Here is a 21,751-nt window from a genome sequence, read left to right as displayed (position 1 = left end):
GTGAGCAATCAGATTTTGTTGAAAACGTTTAGGAGGTAGCATGGCTGTTTTTAAGATCTCTTCAAAGTCATCCAAAAATCTTTAAAAAAAAAAAAAAGGGAAAAAATAAATAAGTAGAAGCATCCTGCAGAGCCAAGCCGTCAGCTAAAACAAAATATATTGTATTATAAATACAAATGAACAAACTTTCAGAAGCTAATAAACGTGCACTCGTTTAAGATGACAGAAGGGAATTAAGACATCATGTACAAGTGAGGCGAGACGGCGAAGGCGCCGGAGATTGCTCGCAAACAGGACTCAGCAGGCACTAAAGTGGTGGCGTTTTGCAAGAAAATGACAAATTTTATACATTAGCTCCAAGACAAACACACTCAACCGCAAAATCTCAAAACGTGGAAATAAACTCGGGTGCAGCCATGTTAAATAAAACTAATGATAACATGATGAAACTAAAACCGCACAAAGTCTGTTATATAATTATAAATTTGACTTTGAATACAAAAGACATTTTGAGAATTCTTTTTGTGTTGTCTTTTGTAAAGGCACAATTTGATTTTTTCTTTCGAATAGAGCGGAGTTTCTTGTAATTCCTCAGAAGTCCACTGGAGGGCAATAAAGTTATAAATTGTCCGTGTACGGTTTTGGCTTTGGAGTTAAGATTGATTTTTTAAGTATGAGGGCCACAAAATATTCCAGGAAAAATATGTGTAATCGGTTGTTTTTTAGAGAATAAATCCCAACTAAATGAATTATGAATAGGAATGTGTATTTTTTTTTCAAGATAAAAACATTTGCGATTAAAGACATTTTAGAGGTAAATCATAATTTTACAATTAAGCCATACATTAATAAAAACGTACATTTTAGATACAAAAAATTGTTTTTTAAAAAATAACCCGTTTTTTTACATAAAATGTGAAATTTTGCAAAAGTAAAGTTAGCTGTGTTTTTTAATGGAACATATATTATTGCTATAAAAATAGATAAAAGCTTTTTTTAAATGTATCATTATTTTATAGAAATATTTTTCAAGGTTGAAGCCAGAATATTACCAGACTAAATCCTTACTTTTATTGGGTTTTGCAGGAGCCACTTTCTGGTTATAGATTGAAGGCGACAATATGACATACGACTTTATTTTTCCAAGATTATGTTTCATGTTGTGGTGTAATTTTTTTTTTTTTTTTTTTTTGGGAGTGTGGCCCTCACACTCCTGCACATGGATGAATTTTGCTGCCGCAATTTTCAGCAAAACTGTCGGCTTTGATGTGTTTGTAAGTTGGATAAAATGCACCTTGCAACTCTTTCGTGTCGCGAAAGAGACGGCTAAAATTAGAAAATTAAAAATTAAATTAATTAATTAAATTAAAATTAGAATTAAAATTAGAGACGGCTTGAGTGTTTTAGTTCCCCCACCGGGGGGCGAACGTCGGCGAAAAGGACGTCCGACGACGAGAACGCGCCTGTACGTGAGTGTGTTTCCAAATGTTTCCGCTGGGGATTAAATTCAAATAATAATAACGACTAAAAGCGCTCATGTTTCAGCGTCCAACATGGCAGAAATGATGTCCACCAGACAGTCCAGTCCGAACAGGTAGCCGTCCTCGCGGTTCCCTTCCCGCCAGGACGCCCGGTGGTCCAGCTCCTCGCCCTCGGGGAGCGCCGTGGTCTTGCCGAAGTCGATCATCCACACTTTGGCCCGCCCCTTGCCGTCGTGCACGAACAGCAGCGAGCTGCCGATCACCTGCGTTGCAAAGCGTCGTTACGACCGTGTCGGCGACGGCGAGGAGCGCGATACGCGCGGCGCCGGCGCGGCTTTTACTTCGTGCGTTTTGAAGAAGGCCGACGTCTCCAGCGTGGCTCGGATTTCCTTCAGCCTGACGCGGTAGCCGTTCTGTACGCACACACACGCCAGGGAGCGAGTTTAATGGGTTGAAAGCGGCGCATCCAAACGTGGTTCTTGAATGAAAGCAAAAAAAGAAAGAAACGTTCCGAGAAAAAGATGGCGGGCATGTCAAGAACGTGGCGAAGGATACGTTTCAAACCCGCTGGCGAGTGGGGGAAATTCTCGGCTACCATTTTGCTTGTACTTACCGCTCACTCACGCTTTTAACGCACCGAAGCTCGCTGAAATACACTCGAAATCATGAAAACACACTTTCGACATATTCTCGAAAACCGCACACCACGCGACACTTCAGTCAGTGGAGTGCAGGAAATCTTAGTAGGAAAGTAGTAACTGATGTCAAGAAAGTATTGCTGGCATTTCAAGTTTAGCCTGGGTCGTCGGTCGCCCGTTAGTCACATGCACTTCCTTTACCGAATTTTTTTTTTTTTTTTAAAAGGAATTCCTTTGAGGGTGGCACGGTGGGCTCTGAGGTTCCGGGTTCAATTCCGGCCCCGCCTGTGTGGAATTTGCATGTTCTCCCCGTGCCCGCGTGGCTTTTCTCCGGGTACTCCGGTTTCCTCTTACATCCCCAAAACACGCAACATTAATTGGACACTCTAAATTGCCCAAAGGTGTGACCGTGAGTGGGATCGTTTGTCCCGACGTGCCCTGCGATTGGCCGGCAACCAGTTCAGCGTGGACCCGCCCTCCTGCCCGCTGATAGCTGGGATAGGCTCCAGCACTCCTGCGACCCTCGTGAGGATAAGCGGCTAAGAAAATGGACAGCTGGATGGTTCGATTTCTTTTGATGGGTTGTTGTGAAATGAGGTGGAAACAAAAAGTGTTTGGGGATCATTGCATGTGGCTGATTTACGATTTGAACTAATACCATCTATCCATTTTTTTAGCCGCTTATCCTTACAAGGGTCGTGGTGAGTGCTGGAGCCTATCCAAGCTGTCAACGGGCGGGAGGCGGAGTACACCCCGAACTGGTCGCCAGCCAAATCGCAGGGCACATAGTCGGACTCACAATCCCACCTAGGGGCAAGTTTTCGAGTGTCCAATTAATGTTGCATATTTTGGGGATGTGGGAGGAAACCGGAGTGCCCACCCGGAGAAAACCCAGGCAGGCACAAGGAGAACATGCAAACTTCACACAGGCGGGGGCGGGATTGAACCCGGGACCTCAGAACTGTGAGCCAACGCTTTACAGCTGAATCTACTGTGCCGCCCTAACTAATACCATGTAAAAAAAAAAAAAAAAAAAAAAAAAAAAAATGAGCACCATTCCCACACATCACAATAACGACATCAGTGATGGACGTTTGTATCGCATAGTAGAGGTTTTTAAATTGTAACTTGTGACGTCATCCAGGATTTTGCGCCGTGAGGGGATAAGGCAAATTCGTACAAATCGAATCACTAAAACGGTTTTTGGATTCTCGTGGCCACTTACCAGGACCTCCTTGTTGCCTTTGACGAACTCGTGGAAGGCTTCCATGACTTGCTCCCTCGTCTTTGTCCTCTTGAAGTCTCTGTTGACCGTCCCGTCCTCTTTCTGTCACGCCAGAGGACAAAACCAGCATCACAAACCGTCCCAAATAGCCGAAATGCGCCCAACTGTTAGCCTCTTGGCATTCTATCGAGTCTCATTCCAAGTAGGACGTCAGCACAGTTGCACAAATATCATCATTTTTCAATAATTTGCCTTTGCCTTTTTCTGTACTCAGGCTGCTATGCTATGCTAGGATACCAGCAGTTGTTGTATTCGCAAATTTGCGCAATCTCTCACAATTTCCGTCACGTTCAACTCAATTAAACACCACGGACTGCGCCTGCTGGTCTTCACCATCAAACCCCCCACCGCGTCAAATCCACGACGGCAAAATGGAGAATTTCTTTCGCTTGTCATCCAGATTTGAGATAAGACAAAAGAGATTTTTCACGTAGCAGGTGGAGAAGTGAACTTAGGGGATGTCTCCACTGTCAAAAAAGATTGAACAGAAAAAGGATCTATGTCGGTTCCCTGCGGAACTCCCGGACTAATGACCACCCCGTCTGACTCCTGAGCACTCGGGGATGTCGCCACTGTCAAAAAAGATTCAACAGGAAAGGATCTATGATTGTTCCCTGTGGAACTCCCGAAGTAATGACTACCCCGTCTGACTCCTTAGCACTTGGCCTTTTTTTTTTTTTTTTTTTCCGGGATAATCCATATTGTTTGCGACACACATGGCGCCACGATTCGAGGAAGAGGATGGAGAACATGTTAACACTGGAGAGGAAGGAAGGGAGGACAGCGTAAGAGCTGAGGAACAACGGACAATGGTGGAAGGAAGGCGGCGACGGGGAGGTTATTTTTGAGAATACATTTTTTTCAGACTGATGGACATCCGCGCTCGCGTGTCACGTGACGAGTTCCACGCGGGCCGGCTAGCGCAGAAGTGCCGCGGATTAGCGAAAGCGAGCAGCCGCGGGGACTCAGTCGACGTGTTCCGCGGCTGCCGAGCAACAAGCTAGTATTTGGTGGGACAACACTGCCCCCCCCACCCCACCCCGCGTCCCCCTTTTACGGTTCAAGTCTGGGAAGACGCACACGCGAACCCACACCTCTGTTTCTGGGGGATAACCCTCAGTGTCATGGCAACGGACCAACAGGAGGCCATCAATGTCCTTATATAGCCACAACCGCGTGCGTGTCAGGGCCAGATGCTAAAAGGCCGACCGAGCTGCCATCAGCAGGCCTCGCGCACCGCAAACAACGAGACCACATGCACTCGAGTGGAAAAAAAACAGGAAGTTATATCACCGTCCTGAAGGACATCGGCCCCCCGGCCGGCCCTTCGGCCCTGCCGCCGCGCACACAGCGAGTCCGAAAAAGAGTTGTTGTTTTTTTTGTTTTTTTTTTTTTGCGAGCGCCAACCTTGACTCCCTCGATCCGGAAGCCCAGCGTGGCGGTGGAGCTGATGGTCTCGCGCCACTGCATGTAGCGCGGCTTGGTGACCGCCTTCTGCTCCTTCTCCTCGGCCGACGGCGCCTCGGGGTCCACCTCCACCATCTTCTGGTACATGTCCGGCCGCGGGGTGGGCTTCTTGCGGGCCTTGGTCAGCTCCTCCTCCAGATACGTCCTTCAAATTGTGTCGTACCAAATTGACGAAACACGACAACAACAACAAAAATAAGTTTCCCGGTATGAATTGAAACGGGACTTTACTTGGTGAAATAAAAAAGGCGTTTGTGTTCAAAACCGGGTGATGACGCAACCATCCCATCACCCGAGGCCGCAACTTTCCCCGCAACGTCACAAATGATTTTGTTTTCGTCGCAAGATAATCAGAAGACCTCAAGATGGCCGCCCTGCGGGCTTTCATTGACTCGACTGGGATTTGAATTCTTTAGAACATTTGAAATATCACCCCTACACCCCCCCCCCCCAAAAAAAAAATATATATATATATAATCAGGTTGGCGGACGGCGCGGTGGAGCAGCTGGTAAAGTGTTGGCCTCACAGTTCTGAGGTCCCGGGTTCAATCCCGGACCCGCCTGTGTGGAGTTTGCATGTTCTCCTTCTGCCTGCCTGGGTTTTCTCCGGGTGGGCACTGCGGTTTCCTCCCACATCCCAAAAATGGGACACTCTAAATTGTGATTGGTTGTTTGTCCCGATGTTCCCTGCGATTGGCTGGCAACCGGCTCACGGCGTACTCCGCCTCCTCCCCGTTGACAGCTGGGAAAGGCTCCCGCACTCCCCGCGACCCTCGTGAGGATAAGCGGCTAAGAAAATGGTTGGATGGGATGTGCATAAAAGCAAAAAAATCCTCGTGTGTTTTTATACACATGCCCACCAGAGCTGATTCTGATTCTGAAAACGCCCGCAAATGAAGGGTTGAACCAAAGCAACTTCATAGGTTAACCCCCCCCCCCCCCCCAAAAAAAAGTGATTGTTTTGGTTGGGGCTTGAAATGTTTCCACCGCGGGTGAGACGGCGCCTGGCGCTCGATTAGCGCGACATCGTAGCAGTGAGGACGAGGAAGGAAGTGAGCGTTTATCGAACCGTCTTGGGGTCCTCTCACCTCACGCCCATCTTGCAGTCCATGACGCAGGGGCAATCGAACTCCGCCAGGAGGTCCTCCATCTGGTTGTACTTCTGGCCGTCCTTCTCCACGTCGCCGTGGTAACCGGGCACGTACGGGCGCAGCACGTCGCTCATCAGGAGCGACAGGCAGCGCTGCTCGCACTCGCAGTGTTTCTGAAAGGCAGACGGCGGTCAGCGGCTGGCCGGCGGCGGCGGCGGCGGCTCGGGACGGGCGGGACGCGCGCCACTTACTTTCAAGAGGTGACCGTTGGCCCCCGCCTTGAAGCTTCCTGCACACGGAGACACAGCGTCAACACGGTCGGGGCGCTTTGCGAAGTCGAGATGACCCCGACGGACGCCGGCGCTCGACTTTTGGGCCCGGCGGCGAGGACTTTCCTTTTAGGGCCCCGACGCGCGCCGGGGCCGTCCGCCAGGAACCGCCGCCGACGCGGACCGAGGCTATAAAAGGCTAATCTCTTAAACGCGGCCGTCGCGGGGGATGCCTTGCGCCCGGTGGCCGACGCCGCCACTCAAAGGTCAAATGCATTCGACGGCGCTTCATCTGTTGCGGCCGCGCCAGATACATTTCAGAAAATTTGCACTTTTTGAAAAATATCCGCTAACTACTGCAATATAGCCTAAATTTCATATCACTGCAAAATTCTGTCCCCACGACTGCATATGAATCGTATCAAAGTTGAGAACACCACACGACTGCGCCAGACAAAAACAAAAGTGTTTAAAAGAATATCCATGCTTTCATTTTCTTAGCCGCCTATCCTCATGAGGGCTGCGGGGAGTGCTGGAGCCTAACCCTTGTGAGTTTAAGCGGCTAAGAAAATTGAGGGAGGGAGGGAGGTATGGAGGGATGGATGGACGGACAGAGGGAGGGAGGCAGGGATGGATGGATAGATGGATGAAGGGAGAGGAGGGGAGGGAGGGATGGATGGATGGAGGGAGGCAGGGAGGGATGGATGGACGGACAGAGGGAGGGAGGCAGGAATGGATGGATGGATGGATGGATGGATGGATGGATGGATGGGTGGATGGATCGATGGAGGGAGGGAGGGAGGGGTGGATGGATGGGTGGATGAATTAATGAATGAATGAATGAATGGATGGATGGATGGATGGAGGGATGGATGGAGGGATGGACGGAGGGAGGGATGGATGGATGGATGGACGGATGGATGGATGGAGGGATGGACGGATGGAGGGATGGAGGGATGGATGGATGGACGGACGGATGGATGGAGGGATGGACGGATGGAGGGAGGGAGGGATGGACGGATGGAGGGAGGGATGGATGATTGAATTGATGAATGAATGGACGGACGGATGGATGGAGGGATGGACGGATGGAGGGAGGGAGGGATGGATGGATGGACGGACGGATGGATGGAGGGATGGACGGATGGAGGGAGGGAGGGATGGATGGATGGATGAATGAATTGATGAATGAATGGACGGACGGACGGATGGATGGAGGGATGGACGGATGGATACCACAAGATGCGAGTGCTGTCTGATGGCACTGGCCTAATTTCAACTCACGTCCCGACCTGAAATCAATTCTTTAAAAAAAAAAAAAAAAGAAACTTTCAAGCTCTTTAACGCCTCTCAGCTTTGGGGATCATTGCATGCGGCTGACTTATCCATTTTCTTAGCCGCTTATCCTCACAAGGGTCGCGAGGAGAGCGCTGGAGCCTATCCCAGCCGTCAAGGGGCAGGAGGCGGGCGACACACTGGACTGGTCGCCAGCCAATCGCCGGGAACATCGAGACAGACAAACAACTGCGCTCACAATCCCACCTTGGGGCAATTTAGAGCCTCCAATAAATGTTGGAGGTTTTTGGGATGTGGGAGAAAACTCCGGCGAGTGGCGTGATGAGCGCTCACATACCGGCGTGGCCGGCCAGTTGGATCCAGGGATATTTCTTCTTGGAGGACATGAGAAACGGCGCGCAGTGGACCACGTTCTTGATCTTCTTCCACGACTTGTGCTGCAAAGACAACGCGTCAGACGTCGTTCAGATGCCATCGGCGGACGCTTCGTCCCTTTCGCGCGCTTCACCTCTCGGCGTTTCGTCCCTTTTAAAAGACCGAAGACGAGACCGGCACCTGGGTCCGTGTCAGTTTGCATGACGTTCATAATTGATTTTATTTCTCGCCGACGAGCGGAGAATATTCTGGAAATAAAACCGCTTGTTACACTTCTTCATCCAGCCTGAATAGCGCAAGAGCCCGGATCAACCTCAGCTTTCACGAATCTCCAGGGAAACAAACCTCTCGGACTTTACTGCTTTTTTTAAAAAAAAAAAATTGGTCATTTTTTTTCTTCATAATCTTTCTGGAATGGCTGGCAAAACACACACACACAGCTGGGTGTCCCTGACCACGGGGGAGTTTTTCTTCCATCTCCCGTCTGGCTGCTTCTCCCACAACAACACTTTTGAGTTTCCAGAACACGCTGACCCCCCCCCCCTCGCCTCGGAGGGGGTCGCAGGTTTCCCTTGGCAACCAGTAAAAACGCAGTAAACCAGTAAAGGGCTCTCCCCTTCCCCGTCCACGCAGGCGTGCACGTATAGCGAGTGTGGAAACGCCGTGATTTGTGTCAGGTTTTATCCGTCGTGAGAGCGGCGGACGCCAGCACCAAAGAAGGAAGCCGCCCCGACGTCAGCCCGCGTGGGCCCGACGAATATTTACCGGACGACGACATGACTATCTATGGACCGCGCACACGCGCTCGCATTGGCCGTCGTGAGAAGTCACGTGACGGCTTCGTTTTCACGCCGCCGAAGGGTGACCGACGCGACGGCCGCGTCGCTAATTACAGATCGTGACTTGTTGAACAAATTGTTGCAACACTCGATGGTTATTAAAATAACCTGCAGCTGAAAATATGGAAGTAAATTAGTGCCACCAGGATTTGAATTTGAAATGTAAAGTGATCACATTTTCAATAGTTGCTAAATCCGTTGTCTGAAATTCAACCGGCTACAATTAGGTGTCTAAAATCCACCGTCTGTGCCACCCGGCAGGGTTACTTCAGGTCAGAAGTAGTTAGGCTTTCTTAGTCACGTGACGCCACATGACTAAGAAAGCGTAACTGCGATTGGCTGGCTGTTTGGTTCGGACCTGAAGTAACCCTGCCTGGTGGCACAGATGGTAAATTTCAGACAGTGAATTGTCGCAACTATTGAAAAATTTCAAATTCAAATCCTAGTGGCACTAATTTCCTTCCATATGAAAAGCACATTGACAGAAGAGCCAAAGATTTTCTAATGTTTTGCGCCGGCTCGTCGGACCGTCGAGACATTTTTGGGCAAAATGCAAAATCTCCTCGTCATAAGTCAAGTTATCGTACTTTTTATCTTCATAAAAGTTTCAAGCCACCCAGTGCCCGATGTGGAAAAGCAGCCCCAGATCATAAGAGAGCCTCCTCCACCTTTTACGGTCATACAGCCAGATTCTTTTGAGACATTTGGAAGCTTTTTCTTGGAAGTCGGGTTGGCGACAGTACCTGCAGTCGGACGGCGGTAACGACGAGGACGACTGCCAGCGACGCGACGGCGCTCAGCGCCGCGTGCGACCACGTCATGCTGGCCGGCAGCGCTCTTTAAGCTTCTCTGACGGCGCTAGCCATCCGTGCGGCAAGCGACGCCGCTCGCAGACAACAACAGCGACCACACGTTTGATTGGCAAAACAACCCGGCGGCAATCTGGACATGCAAATCCGCGTCCGGGTCACAGCAGCGACAAGGCATCGAACGCCATCCTTGACCCAACGCGGAAACAATTAACCGTCAAGTAATGACTTTTATCTGTGTTTCTTTTCACAAAAACGCTCGGTTTCCCTGCTTTTTGATCAGAAACCAATGATTTCGTGAAACCGCCTGTTCTCGACTGCTGATTATTAAGGAAGGGAAAAACAAGTGAGGAACAAACTCCACTTTCAATTGGTAGCTTCGGGTTGCACGGCAGTATTTTGTGGGTCTTGAAAGAGCGATCAAAGTTTTGTAAAAGTGCTGGCAAGACGGGGAACAGCAAACTAAAAAAACTACAATTACACGATATAATCAGTCGGTAATGAGATTTCTGAAAGTATTTGTGGCCATTAGATCGATTCGAGTTGATTGCAAAGATGCGTACAATTTCCCAAAAGCTACGAGGTAAGATAAGCCAAGGTAAGGTCTCGATAAGACCAGGAATTCAGATTCGGGGACCACTGAGGGCCCTGGACTGTCGCCATCCAGCATGCGGGCGCTCGTATGGGCTGGAGGACGACCGGCGGGCAGGAAAACCAGAAGCAGCATCGACGTTTGCAACGAGAGAGCGCTAAAGAGAGAAATGTGGGCGGGTTGGGGGTGATGAGAGGAACTTCTTTGAGACAGGAAGTGGAGGGGGGAGGAGGGGGGGGGGATGCCTCGGCCGCAGTATTTTCCACATCCGCCGGTGACTACAAACAAGAAGCAGCCAGCGAGGCGTCGCCCTCGACAAACAAGACGACGCGCAAAAGTCAAGCGGGGAAGAGACTCGTGCGTGACCGCGGCCAGAAGAATTTCGGTTGTGGCTTCATTCCGCTACATCGAACCGTACTTCTCTTCAAGTACTTGTAGTTTTTAGTGTGCAGCGGATTTCCATCTTCATAACCCGAATTTGTACACAAATTGAACATCAGCGCTACAGCAGCAGTCAAGTCAAAATTGCAGTATTTGTGTGAAAAACTGCTTCTCAAATATTGAACGGTCACGTGAAAAACAGCAAGTACGGCAGGAACTGAGCATGAATTTTCAAACATCAGTTTTATAGTTCATGAAGATTCTCGACGACAAATACACTGAGGAGAGAAGAGAGTAGCGCTTACGTCCACTTGTTACAAGTACCTTCTTGTGTTCTACTGTATGAAAATTTGGCCAAAATTTAGGAGGAAATAAAACTCGCTACAAGTACCTTCTTGAGTTCTGTAGTACATATTTCTCACCTCGTCAAATGGCCGGCACTTGGAATTCTTCTGTTGTGTAATGCAAAAACCGATTCCGCACATGATTAACCACTCGAAGCAACGACAAGCCTCCCGGTCTGCTCGGCAGCACTCGGAAACGACCGAGAGAAGAGCAGCCGGATGAAAATTTGGCCAAAATTTAGAAGGAAATAAAACTCGCTACAAGTACCTTCTTGAGTTCTACTGTATTTCTCACCTCATCAAATTCCCGGCACTTGGAATTCTTCTCGTCTATAATGCAAAAAGGATTCCGCAGATAATTAACAACTCGAAGTAACGACAAGCCTCCCGCTCTGCTCGGCAGCACTCGGAAACAACCGAGAGAAGAGCAGCCGGATGAAAATTTGGCCAAAATTTAGAAGGAAATAAAACTCGCTACAAGTACCTTCTTGAGTTCTGTAGTACATATTTCTCACCTCGTCAAATGGCCGGCACTTGGAATTCTTCTGTTGTGTAATGCAAAAACCGATTCCGCACATGATTAACCACTCGAAGCAACGACAAGCCTCCCGGTCTGCTCGGCAGCACTCGGAAACGAGCGAGAGAAGAGCAGCCGGATGAAAATTTGGCCAAAATTTAGAGGGAAATAAAACTCACAACAAGTACCTTCTTGAGTTCTACAGTATTTCTCACTTCATCAAATGGGTTTGTGGGTTCATCCGGATGAAAATTTTGGGAAAATTTAGAAGGAATAAAACTCGGGCACACGAAAACTGATATTAATATATTTCTGATGACGTCGCCACAGTCCCAGGATTCCCTTGTCCGCCATCTTGTGTGTGTAGTACTCTCAATGACAGGAGGTGAGCAGTTTCACTGTATTTTAGTTTTATCATCCTGCGGTTAACTCGTCTTTACGCGCACGACTTTCACAATTAACAAAGCGTTCCGTTTTTAGCCTGGAACAGTGAAATCGTTTTATCAGCCCAGTCGGGAAATGTAAAAAAAAAAAAAAAAAAACTGGCAAAAGGTTAACTGCGGGTGACAAGCGGGTGATGTTGTCGTGTTAAAAAAAAAAAGGGGGGGGGGGTAGCGGGGACACGCTTTTGCAGAGTGATGCGTTCACACGGGAGGAAGCAACAACTCTGCTATCGCTCGGCAACAGCGGCGGCGGCGGCTCTTCTTGCAGCGAGACAAACAACGTCTGCAAAGTACACACACATGCAGTTAAAATTAGAATAGCGCGTTTGTGTGTGGTCCGGGCCCCAGAAGAAAAACTGGCCCACTTTATTTTATTTTGTCCAAACACATTGCGAGGGCCTGCGACGCATCAACAGCGGCGGCGTTATTTACGAGCTGCTAACGTCTATCGACTTGGTGTTTCCCTCTTTGCGGCGCAGGCACGGTTAAAGAGTTACACAAACGCGCGCGCGCGTGCAGCTGTGAGAGGGAAACTCGGTTTGACGTCACACGGTTGCCAGGCAACGGGTCGCCGTGGTCGTGAACATTTTCCACTGCGGTGCACGCGGTGCAGCGCGAGTTTTATTTTGCGCCGCGCGTGCGCGTCCCACTTCGTGAGAGTTGTCAAGTGCTTGTGCCAGGCCGTGTTTGGTCGCTTTTCCTAGATTAGAGATGCAGATTTTATTCCCAAGATCATTTATATGAGAAAAAAAAAAGTTGCATCTAGACAAAATCAAAATAAACGATAGGATGCGGCTCGGGAAACCGCAAGTCTTGGAAAGCGAAGCCAAAGTCCTCATCGAATGTTTAGATTTTCTCAATATTAATGACCGTTTTCGATCCATTTTGGGGACGAAATTTGAAACACGGTTATTACATTTCGGTAAGGTCGGGGTCTGATTGTCGAAAACTCGAGTTTGTAAAATGTAAACAAAACCAAACGGAAATGGAGGACGAAGTCGCTGTTTTTGCTGCAATTTTGTTGTTCTCATCATGTTAATTAATGTGTTTATTTCACTGATCTAAAAAAAAAAAAAAAAAACATGGATGGCTCATTAGCCACCAAAATGGAAGTCGCCACCCGCCATCTTGATACTCCCAAAACAATCGTGCCAAGTGCGTTAATCGCCAGTTTCGTGGCTTTAAGAAAACATTCCACAGGTAAGTTAGAAAATTTTCTTTGACATTGTTAAAATGTTTGTTTGTAAAAGTAATTTTTTTATTTTCTGATTAGCTTAATTCACTTGAACAAAGTTTTATTTACGGTTGTTGTTGTTCACTGTTACTACTCTCTGCTTAACCTTTATAGGCCGACGGTTTTTCGCAAAAAAAAGCAATGTCAATATTTTCCCAAACTTCGTCAGTGGATAAGCAAGAAACCACATTGTCTGTGAATTTTTTGATGAATTTCGTAACACAGAAGTGTGGAGATTGAATTTGATTTTCAAATGCGAGGAAACAAGTTGAAATTTGGCGTCTGAAATGGGACGTCGCAGAGACAACAAATGAGCGATGCGTTTCGCAAGTATTTTCCAATTGCGAGTCCTTATTTCCAAAAATATATCGAACTGTCAAAAAATGCTTACTTTTTTGCTATGTTATGATAGTGCTTCATGTCGTATTTTAGGAAAAGTTAACATGTGACGGAAATCGGGCCATAGGTAATATGCAAGGTTTCTTGCTAGTCACGGTGTTCTATGTCTTTCCTTTGCACTTAGTCTTTTTTGGTCAAATTAGTTACCAGAACTGAAAAAATGTCAAGCTCACACGACCAGGTTTTAATTCTACATGCCAAACTTTGAGGAAAAACCCCGCCATAATCCAACTTGTAAACCGTGTCCTCCACACGTTTTGGGAGTACCAAGATGGCGTCCAACTAGTTTCCACGATGTGTATGGCGCTATCCAGTCTTTTTTTTACGGTTTATTTATTGAAAGAGGGGCTGTTTACGTCACCACCTTTAAAACAAACAAACAAAAAAGAAGACTAAGATTTGAAAAGGGATCTTCGAGATTTCCAAGAGATCGCCAACTACTGGTGCGGCATGCACATTACAGCCGTATTCAGTCACTCGCGAACTGAGGTTAGCGGAAACGTCTTCATTCCCACGAAGCCGTCGTGCAAACATTCTCTTTCATATCTGTGACGAGGTGATGCCTTCGGGCGCATTTAAAACAAAAGCACGCTGACGACGACGCAGCCCTTCAGGTGCGCCGGCAGCTGCCGGTTGAACTCCAAAGACAAAAACACTGGCAGCACACGTGCACCTTTCCCTCTCTTGGAGCGATGCCCGGAGAAGTTAAAAGATGAGCCGGGATGTGTCTAAATAAGGCTCTGTTCGAGATTTCAGCCTGGACCAGTCGGGCCTGAAAGATGACGTAAACCCCCCCTCCAAAAAAAAACCCAGCGCAAATGAAGGTTTCCTGCGAAATCGGGGGATTATTTGCACATTGTTCATTCCTTCGAGTCAACAGAGTCGGGGACTCACTCCTCAGTCGGTATGCGCATACCGCTCGCACGATCCAGCATGCCCGATACGTCGGTGCACGTCGGGGGCCGCCGCGCCAGCTTTCATCTGACGACGCGCAAGGTCGGAATCTCCGTGCCGGCGGACGATCCAGACGTAAAATTGAGTTGAAACGGCCAGCGGGAGTCTGGTTTTTTTTTCTTGCCGTGGAAAGATGCAAAGCCGCCATTCAAATCAATCGGCCGAAATAAACAAATTGCAACTTAAGACACCTGGGATTGTCGGGACATCGGTTCAGGGGCACTCACGCCGATGTTGTGCGGTGAAGTCGCGCTTCGGAACCTCGCAAATTTCAACGACGCGTTTGCGATTTCGGTCGACGCCGCGCAGCATTTCGCAATATCTCGAAGGACACCGAGCATCCACAAACTCCGACCGAAAAAAAAAAAAAAATACGGCATCCACGGCTTCTCATTGTGTCTCTCGGCGACCGTCAACCACTTTGTCATCTGCGTTATCGCCACCTACAGGACCGGAGTGGAACTTAATCAAGTTTTTGACTATGTATCTTTCCCGTTGAGAGTGATGCAACACTAGCCGCTAAGATGAGGAAATAATTCATCCATCCATTTTCTTTGCCGCTTATCCTCACGGGGGTCGCGGAGAGCCTGGCTGGCAACGGGCAGAAGGCGGGGTACACCCTGAACTGGTCGGCAGCCGATCACAGGGGACACCGAGACAAACACCCGCACTCACAATCACACCTAGGGGCAATTTAGGGTGTCGAATTAATGTTGCATGTTTTTTGGGATGTGGGAGGAAACCGGAGTGCCCACCCAGTGAAAACCCAACGCAGGCACGGGGGAGAACATGCAAACTCCACACAGGCGGGTCCGGGATTGAACCGGGGACCTCAGAACTGTGAGGCCAACGTTTTACCAGCTGAGCCCACCGTGCCGCCTTGAGGAAATAATTGGGCATGAATTAATAATCCCGGTCTTTGTATCAGTCACACAGCCTTGGCGGCAAATTGGCACATCCACACCGGTGCGTCCCAGACGGGCTTCACTTGGTGATTGTGGGCCAGAAATTAAGTTCATATTTTCTTTGCAAATATGGAGAACACTGCAGTACTGTACTGTAGAGTGCTATTTTTATAATATTTTTTATTTTTTTGAGGGGTTGGAGGAAATGAATGGCTTTTAAACGGTGAAAGCTGATTGCAGGTACGACGGACTTGAGTCGGGAGTCACCGAACGATTTGAACTTGGAAGTCGAGGAAGCGCCGCACCGTGAATAAAAACACGCAACTGCTTCCAACCTCCGCACAGACGCGAACAAACACACGACCCCACACAAAAAAAAAAGTCGCAAAAGCTACGACTTTTTTTGAACGGCTTCTGAGTGTCTTTGTGAGGCGGAGGGATTTGCACTTTTTTTTTTTTTGTTTTTGGTTTTTTTTTTTTTCGGCGTCCTTTCCGTAGAGGTCAGGCACAGTGCTGGCTTTGTTCCTGCGAATGTCAAGCCCCGGGGAGCACCTCACATGACGCACACACACATCCAAAGGCGCTGAAAACTGTGAAAGGATTAAATATTACCGCAGAAAAAAATAAATAAAACATTTTGGCCCCGGGCTTGTCTTTTGAAGTCTCAAAAAACAAATTTGAACAATTTATGCGAGTCTTTTAACCAAACTGAGTGTCTGAAGCCATATTTGAGTCGACGCCAGATGATTTTGTTCGATTTTTTTAGGGGGGGGGGTAAAAATTGATGTCTTTTGTGAAATTGTGCTCCATTTTTCATACTCACAGCTTTCTGTCGTGAGGTGAGCTGCACGGGGGTGAGAAGGTGCCCCCCTCTCTCCGTGTCGGAAATATCCTCTTCCGACTCTTCCCAAGACGAGGAGAAGCCGGCCGAGGAGGCCGAGGAGGACGAAAGCTTCCTGAGGGAGCGAGTCGAAGCGTCGGACGGGGGCGCGGGGCTCGAACCGGGGCCGGGGGTGGCCGCCTGGTCCGAAGCGTCGCCGCCGTGGCTGTCCAGACCGTGGTCGGTGACGATGACGGCGGGGATGGAGGCGGCGGCGGCGGGGCGACCCGTCAAACCGGGTCGGCTCGGCGGCTCCGCGGCGGAGGCGTCCTGACGGGTGCCCGGCATGTCGGCTTCCGGTGGCTCCTCAGGACCCGACTGGCGTCCGGCGCTCACTTGCCTCTCGCCTGAACCTCCCTCATCTCCCGCTGTTTGTTTGTTTTCCTTCACCCCGCCGCCCTCTTTTATCTCTCCATCTTTGGCCGGGCGCACCTCCGAGGTCTCTGGCGGCGCCCCGTCTGATTCCGCGCAGGGAGCTCCTCTCGTTTCCGAATGGCAGCCGTTGGGAAGGAACGACGTCCCCGGCCGGACGTTTATTTGAATCCCGCTACTTTGTTCCCGCTCGCTCGCCGCGTGCGCCGCTCCGTCCTCGCCTTCTCTCCCATTTTGGAGAGCGGGAGGAACTTGACTCCGGCGGGCCGGGGTCATCGAGCATTCGAGGGCTGCCCCGCCGCGGCCGGGAGGGGGCGGGACTTGGCCCGCCGCTCGTCTCGGAGAACGAGGGCTGCGCTGGAGCTCGCTGTTCAGCACCTGGGCACGGATCCCAGAAATGTGCGCCTCGAAAATTCCCACTTTCCCCTTCACCTGCAACGCGCACGCGTAGGAAAGAAGACGTACAGTCAGTAACGTTTATCGGCACGTTGTTTCCACAGAGCACGCCTGGTAGACATAACAAGCGTAAGCTTTTCGTCAACTCAAGAACAAAACTGTCACAGCTGGTCTGCGGTTGGGATGATAAAGTGAAGCCACTCCGAACGTGGGCCTCAAAAGTCAAACGCCACAAAAGTTGTTCAATTCAGAAGTCAACCGAAACATCCAAAAGTCAAACGCAGACTTGGCGTCTATTCGTTTTGTGTATTCCCCAATGAAACCAATCAAAATGCCAGGATGCCCTTCCAGTCTCACGCCTCGAAAACGACCGCAAATCTTTGCAATGGCTTTTTTTTGATCAAGAGAACTGGACTCTAGCTCAAAACTGGACTCGAGCTCACCCGTCTCATCACTGTCACTTGTGTCCGAAAGATGTGTCACGTGTCATGTGACAAAATCGGGTACTTGGACGTCTTGCCTTCTCCATGTGCGCATTCGAGATCCTAAAGTCCCTCGGAAATTCGGAAACTTTCTGCAGTTCTTTGCAAGCTTAGCCATGGCAGACTCTAAATTGTCCGTAGGTGTAAACTCGAGCGCGGGTGCTCATTTGTCGTGTCCGCGCCTCACCTCCACGTTCTGCAGCTCTTTGTGAATCTGCAGCAGCTGCGCCCGGCGTCTCCGCTCCTCTTGCTTTTCCGGCTCCGCCTCTTCCTCGCCGGGCGAGCTGAGCCGTCGGACCCGCTGGCCCACGTTGACCCCGAGGAGCCCGCGGCCCCGAGGCGACGGCGAGCGGGCGCCGGGGCGGGGCCCGGGCGTCAGCGGGAAGACAAACGCGTGACCCGGCCTCCCCGTGGGGCTCGCCTGGGAAGCGGACACATTAGGTACACCCGCACCGTTATCCGCAATTGCGGATCTCATCACGCCGTCTTTGACCCGGGGTACCTGAGGGCCGGTCGGGCCGTAGGGAGCGCCGCCCAGCAGCTGCCGGCACGCGGCCCGATCCGGAACCCGCAGCACCGGTCGGCCGCCCGCGCCGGTTCCGCTGTCTCGGGAGCTGGTACCGGTGGAACTTTGCTGGACGTGGAACTGATTCGCGCTGGTGAGAGGTGAGGAGGAAGCGCAACTGGTGAGAAATATGTCGTGCGGCCTCGCCCACAAAGGGAACGTGTAAAATTAACTTTCATAATTACTCCTACAATGACTCTTCACTTAGCCGTGAAATTTGTAAGTTCCTGTAAAAATATTTTTCATTCTAATTAGTTGTAACACATTAAATACACGCATTAAATACAAAAAAAAAGGTGCGAGCAAAACAAGTATACTAAGTGCCTTTAAGAGGCGGGGCCTGCATGTGAGTGTCCGTGCGTGAGCTGTGGTCAACAGCTGCTGCGCGTGCGCTCATTTTGTTTGTGTTTTATCGTTCGTCCGCGTTCAATAAACTGCCGAAAAGCGCAATGGCGACCGCGGCTCGCCTTTCCCGCGTGCGAGGGCGAAACGAACCGGATTAGACCATTTTTTTTGTGTACGAGTACCTTTGTACAAGTACTCTGCCCGTGACGTGATCAGCTAGGCTAACGAGGGAGCCACTTGCGAGCTATCTGGTATTTTCCCGCAGACAAATATCAAACGGTTGGGACAGTGGAAAAAAAATAAACGTGTACTTCTCCTCGAGACGTCCGCTCACCCGTTCATGACTGCGAGGAAGTTTCGGTTCAGGGCAGACGCCGCCATGCCCGCGGCCAGGCCAAAGGCCCGGAAGGCTGGGTTGACATCGGACTAGTTCCCCTTAAGAGGCAGGGATGGATTTGAAAGTCAGCGGATCGAGAAATCATACCTGATCATCACAACAACAACAAAAAAGGAAAGGAAAGAGAAATTACAGATAATTAAGTGGAACTGGAAACAAATTGCATTTTTGCCAGACAGCACAGACGCCGAGATTTTCCGTCCGTCGCTCGGTGCGTCACAGACGCGGATTATTCTTGGGAGTCCTGGGCCCAAAAATAAAAGATACCATTGTTCTGACCGGGGGGGGGGGGGGAGGAAAAATAACAAGAGAGTCGAGGATGAGGGACGGAAGCCCGAGCCCGGCAAAAAAAAAAAAAAAAAAAAAAAAAAAAAGATGAGATTCGGTGGATGCCGTCTTGGCGTCCAAAACAATATGGTCGCCTTTCAAAGATCCGGATAAACTGCTATGAATTATATTTTCCAAACGGATGTAGCATCATTTTCAAGCAAAATTTTCTGGCTTATATAGTTTTTTTTTTGTTTGTCACGACGGCACAAAAAGCTAACAGTCACGGTAAAAAGAAAAGTATCAAGTCGCACGGGAATTTCATGCACAAAATTCATTTACGGTGCAAATCGCGATCCAAATTGCATATTTGCCAAAGTCAAATCATTGGGGTTAGGGTTGGGTTAGGCTGACCCTAATCCGGAATTCTCGTCACGTGCGTACCCAAAAGCGCCTCGCGACCCGGTTCCGACTGGAGGCGGTTTTCCTCTTTTAGGATTTTCGGGGGAAACATCCCGATGTGTCGTCGCAGGATGATCCGGGTGTTCAAGCTGCGGCGGCGATCAGGGACGACGGACGGGAACGCAGGGTCGTTTCGGGCCCTTCTTGGCTCAAACCTTCCCAAATCTCGCATTCTTGCTGATTTGCTTCTCCTTTTCATTCTTGTTCATAACGAAAACTTTTCCTATTGGCCGATCTTGGAAGGTTTCCAAGCGATGACGTGAACGTCGCAAAATTGATATTCAACCTCGGGTTGGGGGGGTGGGTGTCCCCCCCCCCCCTCCCGTCGTCGCTTTTCATTCGGCTTTCAGGCATTGCGTGTCCAAATATTGACTGCAATTTCGCTTTCCGTTGACAGAAGTTTTAATTACACAAAAGGCAAATATTGGGGTTAAATATTTGTTGTCTCCATCTTCAGAGGCTCGTGAGAGGGGAAATATTTGCATTTTGTTGGAACCTTGTGAAAATAAAACTTTAAATTTGAGAAGTCGGCTCTAGCTAGATGAAATTCATTTGAATGATTTTATTTTGTTGGAAACGTATCTGAACGACGAAGGACGAAGAATATAATTGCACTTGTTATTACCGTAATATACATAACTGGTAGGGGAAAAAAAGCCATTTAGAGACAAAATAATGAGATTTAAAGTGTTGGAATCAGCGCCAATCAAAGTGTGGTGTGAGTACCACTACTGCGACGTGGAAAAAAAAATTAAATTGTCGAACTATGCACAAATAAAATTGACATTTAATAGATTACATACGATGAAGCAACATCATATAGCGATGATATAAAGCATGTTTAAAATAATGCCAGTACCTATTGGACTTTTCATGCACACTGCATGTTTTGAAGTCCAGTTCAGTTGTTTTTAACTTTGAAGTACAGTCCAGTACAATACAGCTGCCTCTTATAATTGGGAACAAAAAATATTGAATAATTATTCAAGCGCAATCTTTTATTTAATTTTAATGCGCAGAGCATTTTAACTGAATGATTATTGAATAAAATACAGTTTATTTTGTTCTTTTTTTTAATCTTTGAGTTTAGTGTTAATGTTCCTAATCTGCATAGTTATGAAGGGTTAGAATAGTAAATAGTATTTTAAGGGGCGAGTGTGTTTTCATGAGGTTGTAGTTTTTTTTTCGTGAGGTGGTACTTTTTGTGTCAAAAGTTTTAGAAGCACCTGTTTAAAAGGATGTCGTTTTTTTTTATGGTAAAAGGTCACATTTCTTTGAGTGATGAAGTTCAAATGTGAAAATATGGTAACTTTTCATGCACGCGTAAGAAAAATGTTTTTTTTTTTTTTTTTTTGTAAATGTACATCCTGATTCTACTTTTCAATTGCACGAAAGAGTCGGGGGACGTAGTCGGGCGTCGGTGGTCGCGAGACCTCTCAGAGGAAACCAAACTAAAGGAAAAAAGATGACTGTTTAAATGTCTTACCTTAGCAGCTGCTTCTGCAAGGTTCCTCCGGTGCAAAATGTATCCAATAAATGTTGGCGAGTGAGCTGTTAATTTAGCGACTATTACGCAGTTATTTCTGAGAGGTGGGGGGGGGCCTCTCAACTGAACTTGTGTCACGCTCGCGAGGAGAAACAAAAGAAAAAAGAAAGGAAAAGGAAAGTGGCAGGCGAACTCCAAGACGCCCCCTTGACTCACGGGGCGGCCGCGGCGGCGCCGTCCGGCCCCCGGGAGGGCACCGGCGCCATGTGAGAGCGGCTCCGCGACTGCATCCGCCGAGTCGCTCAGTCGCTCAGTCGGTCGGTCGGTCGGTCGGCGTGCGCGACGCCGACGGCCGAGCGAGGACTTCCATCCCCCCCCCCCCCCCCCGACAAGCCGGAAGTGACTCACGACGGGTTTGACACCGGGAGCGACGGCGACGACGAAGGCGACGCCCACCGAGTCAGCTTTAATTACAGTCATCAGCAACAAAAACACAAATCATCGCCCCGTAGGACTTTTTTTTTGCTTCTGGGTTTCGATCCGCAGTCCAAAAAAAAAAAAAAAAAAACTCCATCAGGACCGGTCGGGTCAAAGTGGACGTCGGACAGCGATTAAAATCGCCCCGGGTGGGATTCGTCCACACTGCCCGAATTGGCCCAAATGCACAGGAATGAGCATTGTCCAGTGGCGCTTCTAGGGAAGTCCCGGGTGGGCCCTTAACATTGCCCCCCCAGCGCCCACCCCACCATACACTTACAATGCAGTGAGATAGATTTGTGT

General features: G+C 48.9%; 1 protein-coding gene across 3 annotated transcripts; it reads right to left on the bottom strand.

The window, feature by feature from the left end:
* Window positions 1-140: 140 nt before the first annotated feature.
* On the bottom strand, window positions 141-21,371 carry itpkb (inositol-trisphosphate 3-kinase B). 3 transcript variants are annotated; one of them, XM_061812919.1, is made up of 12 exons: window positions 20,972-21,369; window positions 18,694-18,843; window positions 17,952-18,105; window positions 17,637-17,870; window positions 16,143-17,003; window positions 7,865-7,964; window positions 6,214-6,251; window positions 5,960-6,135; window positions 4,812-5,016; window positions 3,345-3,446; window positions 1,823-1,894; window positions 141-1,744 (listed from the first exon to the last, which is right to left on the bottom strand). In XM_061812919.1, exons 2-12 carry the CDS (start codon window positions 18,738-18,740, stop codon window positions 1,535-1,537), a joined length of 2,199 nt encoding a protein of 732 aa, XP_061668903.1. In that variant the 5' UTR covers window positions 18,741-18,843; window positions 20,972-21,369; the 3' UTR covers window positions 141-1,534. The 3 variants fall into 3 exon arrangements, 2 of the variants coding, with proteins under 2 accessions (XP_061668903.1, XP_061668904.1); XM_061812920.1 differs by having other exon boundaries at window positions 18,694-18,794; XR_009793873.1 differs by having other exon boundaries at window positions 1,603-1,744; window positions 1,823-1,959; window positions 20,972-21,371.
* Window positions 21,372-21,751: the final 380 nt, after the last annotated feature.

Source organism: Syngnathoides biaculeatus, chromosome 23 (genome assembly GCF_019802595.1).
Source record: "Syngnathoides biaculeatus isolate LvHL_M chromosome 23, ASM1980259v1, whole genome shotgun sequence".
Classification (NCBI taxonomy): Eukaryota; Metazoa; Chordata; class Actinopteri; order Syngnathiformes; family Syngnathidae; genus Syngnathoides; species Syngnathoides biaculeatus.
Note: the sequence above shows the minus strand (reverse complement) of the source record. Positions and strands in the feature narration are given on the sequence as shown.